At 33.7% G+C, this 6,019-nt stretch overlaps 1 protein-coding gene across 1 annotated transcript; it reads left to right on the top strand.

Annotated features, from left to right (window-relative positions):
* Positions 1-1,242: 1,242 nt before the first annotated feature.
* LOC122600372 (probable GMP synthase [glutamine-hydrolyzing]) lies at positions 1,243-5,560 on the top strand. The gene is made up of 6 exons (XM_043773078.1): positions 1,243-1,405; positions 1,849-2,475; positions 2,874-2,931; positions 3,028-3,111; positions 3,190-3,331; positions 5,043-5,560. Exons 2-6 carry the CDS (start codon positions 2,022-2,024, stop codon positions 5,409-5,411), a joined length of 1,107 nt encoding a protein of 368 aa, XP_043629013.1. The 5' UTR covers positions 1,243-1,405; positions 1,849-2,021; the 3' UTR covers positions 5,412-5,560.
* The last annotated feature ends 459 nt before the right edge of the window (positions 5,561-6,019 follow it).

The raw sequence follows: 6,019 nt of genomic DNA, 5'->3' as shown, positions 1-6,019 counted from the left end.
GAGGTTCCTTTTTTAATAATAAACTTCAAATTTAGACTTACTAATATTAACAAAACCAAGTATTGCAGTCACAAGTATTCCCTGACTTTGTTAATAAATCATTAAAAACAACTATGTTTGGTTGACTATATCACGAGATGAGTGTCATTATTTCATGGACAAGTCAACCTCAATAGTATGTGTATACACTTAATGGTTGCATTTCTAATAACGTCACATCTTGTTGAAAAAGACAACTTTGACAAATGATAGTCAAAATAGCATTAGGTTTCGCGTTAACTATCCCCGTAATGAACAGTTGCCAAAATAATCATTCATGAATAAGTGAGGTTCAAACCAATTGGTCAACTTACACTTTTACGGGGAATTCAAAACCATGAACACATTGTTAATTTGAACATGTAATCTCATGGATTGTAAACCTCTATCACTAATTAGTTTTTGAACAGACCTATGATAAACAATGTAATTAGTGGTATCAAAGTTAGGGTTGTAGCCTGAAATTGGATGACATAATATGACAACCCAATGGTGCAAGCTTCTGATTTGACCTCAACTAATCAGGTAGAGTATCAAGTTTACAACAATATTGCAATATTGAATAAGTTGGACCAAATAAATTACCATTGGAGGTTAGTTTAGGGTGTAGAGAGAAAGTGCGAGGGTGGGGGATGGTTAAGGGGGGGGGGGGTTTCGAGTGCAAGCATATGTATTACATTAGGGGTGTTTGATACGAGATAATCATAACGAATGGAAATACAATAGGGAATAAATGATATGATACTTTTTTTTTTCAATAATGCAATTAACACACACAAGTAACTACAAATTTGAATCAATAAGGATCATAATAAAAAATAAAATTAAGAAGAAACTTACAAACTAGATAACAGGATTAATGAAGTTGACATATGAGACCAAAAGTAGAAATGACTATAATGTAATCTTTATTAAAAAAAAAAGGATATTTTCCAAAACCAAAAAGGGTTAGAATTGTTCTTTTTGGGAGTGTCTTCAAAATTATTTGATGATGTCGGACCTATGAATATTTGAACTAGCAATGCTAGTACGAGAATGAACTATCTTCTTTTCAAGCGAAGTTTCAACCAAAAACGTGAAGGTTTGAGTTTGACAATAAAAGTATAAGGACCTACATTATTTTCTATTCAAAATAAAGGGACTCAAATTGCTTAAAAAATTAGAATAAAAAGAAAGCAAAACTAGTGGCAAAAAGGTGTAATATTTCTCTCTCTCATAATTTGTTGCTCACTCCTTCTCTCACTCTCAAAACACACACTTCTATAACACACACATACACACAGTGACTGAGACAAGAATCACACACATTCCTCTTCTCAGAAGCAACACATCTTTCATTCACATTTACATTTACATACAAAATCAGGTACATTTAATATTGGATCCAAAGCCCTCATTTCTTTATGTATATATATCTTCATTTTCAAGAAAATAAAAAAAAAAGTCCAAATAAATTAATGTCAGTTTTTGTTTACCTAAAAAAATGTTAATATTTATAAGCAAAAAAGACAGGTCACTTCACATTTCACTCTCATTCAAAGTGTGTGTGTGTTTTTGTGAGTCATAGAAATTTATATTTTTTAAATGCTAATTATTTAAATAATTCCATATATAAGCATCCTATCAGAGCTGTATGTATTTACATAAATTCAACTTACCTCATTTGGGTTTTTAATTTTATTTATTTTTGGGGGTTTTCCTAATATGCCCATGTTGTTTGAATTGTAAAATTATGATGATCTCTGTAAAAAGTCATGAACTTTATTGATTTTTGGTCAAAATCTTGAGTATCTTTTTATGTTTGACCAGGCTGTTATATGAAGTTTTTTGTTGAGAAGATGAGAAATTTTTAAGGCCCACAAAAAAAAGTTTCAAACTTGGTTTAGTTTGATAATTTTAGAAGTGGGATTAGATAACTGCATTCGGGTGGTTTCGAATTTGGTTAGTTGTTAGAAGGTTAAATAAGATTAGTTTTACTTTTGATGTCTGGAGCTCCAGGGGTTAAGTCTATGAATGTGACAGAATCAGAAGCAAGATCGATTCTTGGGCTTACGGGAAATAAGTCTCTTAGTCCAGTAAGTAGAAGAAAACCTGTGTCAAAAGCGTCGAAAAAGATTGAGATGTCACCAGAAGAGGGGATGATAGGGGGGAAAGATAGAGGGGTTGCAGTATCATCGCCTCCTTTTAGTTCTAGGGGCGTTCCTTCGATATTGCGTAGACAGGTTTCACTTAATGCGTCATGTTCTTCGGATGCATCTACTGATTCATTTCAAAGTCGGGCGTCTACTGGTAGGATTTATAGAACAGGTAGTTATACTAGAGGTAGGAGGCAGTTGGCTTCAAAACCAAAACCGGTCGTTATTGATAGTGCTTCGGAAGCTTCACCTGATGATTTACATTCCAAGAAAAGGTGTTCTTGGGTAACATCAAGTTCAGGTATAATATTGCAATTAATCTCATCTTTCACATTAATCAAATTCAACCCGATCGTTACTCTGCTGCTACTATTTTGATTTTTCCTTAGAAACCTCTTCTTGATCAAATTACATCGATCTTAACGTTTTTACAAAGTGAATAGACTAGGTTATATACTTGCATGACATACTACATTGTCTAATAGGGTGTTTAGTTGGTATATTTTTCACTGCATTTTTCGTCATTATGACAGAAATACAATAAAAGTCTAAAATCCCTGAACATGATTTGTGTTGTGATCCTTTCCATTGGTCCAATGATTTAGGCTTTACTAGTCCAATAAATCTTACCCTTGTGCTTTTGTAATAAGAAATGTTATTCTAATCTTTTATGCTGTTTGATTTGCATCTCTGGAATAGATCAATCCTATGCCATTTTCCATGATGAAGAATGGGGGGTTCCTGTACATGATGACAAGTATGTATACACAGTTATCTTGAGTATTTATATGCTACTTAAAAAGGGCACTATATGATTGTTGTTGTTGTTTCCATCAAATTGTTGAATATGTAGAAAATTATTTGAGCTTCTTGTGCTTTCGGGGGCGTTATCGGAACTTACATGGCCTGCTATCCTCAACAAACGACATCTTTTTAGGTAACTGCATTATTGTCCTGTAATCCCTTTGACATTTTCTGTAATGTGGTTGATCTCATGAAGAAGTTATTAATGCAGGGAAGTTTTTGCTGATTTTGATCCTATAGTTGTCGGGAAATTCAATGAGAAGAAACTAGTAGGTCCCGGGAATGCTGCAAGCTCTTTGCTTTCAGAGCTTAAACTGCGGGCCATAGTCGAAAATGCTCGCCAAATATCTAAGGTAGATCCTCTAAAACTCAACTACACTCTTACTGGTTGGCAAACTCGGCGAGTTGGGTAATGGGTAACTTTTAAGTAAGGGCCTGACTCGTGAATACTTCTTTGTCTTTCTTTCTATAGAATTTAATATGTTTATATCATTCCGAACACAATATTATTACTACAGCCGTACTATGTTTCAACCAAAAAGGAAATTAAAATTTGTTCATCTTGTGCCTAACTCATCTCCAGTATTAAGTTCCAACTTCAGATCTAGGAATTTTAGCTTAGTTGGGTTTAAGAGTACCCACATGGGATTACCTTCAGCCCTTTAGTTAGGCCAAATCCTTTTTCTAAAGCTGAAATTACCAAACAAGGGATGGTTTCCGTTTTAACTAGTTATACATTGTGCATCACAAAATGTATGCCGCTTTGGATTCAGGACATCTAGCCTGGAAAGGGGGTTGGCCCTTACTTATTCCCATCACTAATATTATTTATGACATGACATATATGAATGAAATGATTAAGTTCCGGTAGAGTAGGTGCAAATGTAAATTAATAGTGGTCCTGAGATTTGTTCAACTTGTATGATTTTATATGTATTTTCTGTATAAAGTTGACCTACATTTCCCATTTTTTATATTTCTTGAAGTGTCACCCTCATTCATGCAAGCTTATCTTCAATAATATGCAACAATTTAGTAAGTTGGTGAAGAAATGGCAAAACTCATTATTTAGTCCTTGCAGTTGCCTTAATTTCATTGAGCTAACTTTAGTTTAGTTTTTAAGCTTTTTGGTCACTATGAGTCTCATCAAGAATAAGATCATTACTATAATCAAATTATTATATGTGGAGCCTAAATTAGATCAATATAACCAATTAGTCTTGCTATTATTGATGATTATGTGGTCAAAACTGTGTCCCCTACTGAAGTAACTAATTAAGGTTACTCCTTTATGACTGTCTTAAGTCATATGGATGGTCTTTTTGCAAAAATAGAAGAAGGGAAATCTTTATATAATTAAAGTCTTGTGTGAGGTTTTGCTTATATTCTAAGTATGGGACGTTTCGATTTACATTTTTTAAGTGATTTTGTGATACTGACTAATCAGAACCAAATGAGCTGTAACAACAAGAGCGGTTGAGAATATTTGAACTTTGAAGTTGTAATAATCAGTTGGTAGTTCGGACATTTGGCAAAATATGTTTAAGATAGAAATGGGTAAATTGACCAAAGTTAACCTTTTTTGAAAAGAGAGAGATCTTATGAAATGAGACTAGAAGTCTATCAACATAGGTTAAATTATCAGTTTTTGCTGCAGCTATAATGAAGTTAATTATCCAGAACTTAAATAATGTGATATATGATGTGTGACCTATAATTTGTATATCCAAATATAGAAACTGTGTATCGCAATAATCAGTTCCGAAAAACATATCAAAACACTCACCTAGCTAAAGATCCCACCAAAAGACATGATGAGTTGTTAGGCATATATGTATATATCTTGGTAATATGTCACGAAAGATTGAACTACTTTATAGTACATTTGCTTTTTGAAGAGGTCCCTTATGATAACATCCTTGGATATCAACAACCAACTTTATGGTTTGTACTATATGCAGTCAAACTAGTACAACCAGCTTTATGGTTAGTACTATATGCAGTCAAAGTTGTCCTTTTTTAGTGAAGGGTATCCTAACTCTTTACAGATTTTGCCAATGTCAGGTCATAGATGAATATGGATCATTCGACAAATACATCTGGAGCTTTGTGAACCATAAACCCATCGTTAGTAGATTTCGATACCCCCGACAGATCCCTGTGAAAACCCCTAAAGCCGACGTGATTAGCAAAGACCTCATAAGGAGAGGGTTTCGTTGTGTGGGTCCCACGGTCATCTATTCATTCATGCAGGTGGCGGGTATAACTAATGACCATCTTTGTAGTTGTTTTAGATTTCAGGAATGCATGTTGATTGCAGAATTAGAGGAAGTTGGGTCAGCCAAAGTTAAAGAAAGTGAACAGAAAACCGATGAAGGAATTGAATCTTGCATATGCAATGCAATTGAGGACTTGAATTTCTCTTCCGGGTAACATTTAGTTATGCTACATTTGAGATAGTTATGTATGATTATCGATAAACACTCATATTTGTAGATGTATGATTATCGCAACTGAATTTCTACAAAAATGACTGTTGATTATGGTAACAAGTTTGTATAGCGGGAAATATTAGGAACCAATGTTGATGCAGTTGTAGTTAGTTAAGATGTTTACACTTTTAGTACAAGAAAAATAAAAATTATATATCTTTGCCCGCAATTAAGTTTATGTACCAATAGTACATTAGGTTACCGTTCAACCAAAACTTGATATAAAAGATGGCTTTTGCGTCATTTTGTATGTCCCCAATAAGATACACATACCCAAATTTTGTGCTATCCTTGTTAAATGGTACACAAAAGCGATAGTGGATCTAGAAAATTCAGTCGTAAAATCATACCGTCGTACATACAAAATTCCAGCAGAGAACCAAAACTGGATGGTAATCTTTCTTCGGCGGTGACACATCTCCATGATTTACATGTTGATCGGCCAGTGCAAAGAGTGTTTAGTGTAGATAAATTGTTTTAAACTTATGTATGAAAATTAGAGGTAGTATCAAAGTATATATTACAGGGACTAAATTGTTTAAAATCAAA

This window comes from Erigeron canadensis, chromosome 5, assembly GCF_010389155.1.
Source record: "Erigeron canadensis isolate Cc75 chromosome 5, C_canadensis_v1, whole genome shotgun sequence".
In the NCBI taxonomy this organism is placed as follows: Eukaryota; Viridiplantae; Streptophyta; class Magnoliopsida; order Asterales; family Asteraceae; genus Erigeron; species Erigeron canadensis.
The sequence above is the reverse complement of the archived record's forward strand: the minus strand, read 5'-3'. Positions and strand labels throughout refer to the sequence as shown.

Excerpts from the sequence above, each read along its gene's own strand:
- LOC122600372 (XM_043773078.1), top strand. The coding sequence starts at position 2,022 with ATGTCTGGAGCTCCAGGGGTTAAGTCTATGAATGTGACAGAATCAGAA. Across the intron at positions 2,932-3,027 it reads GTTCCTGTACATGATGACAA|AAAATTATTTGAGCTTCTTG; the intron begins GTATGTATACAC and ends TTGAATATGTAG. Across the intron at positions 3,332-5,042 it reads ATGCTCGCCAAATATCTAAG|GTCATAGATGAATATGGATC; the intron begins GTAGATCCTCTA and ends TGCCAATGTCAG.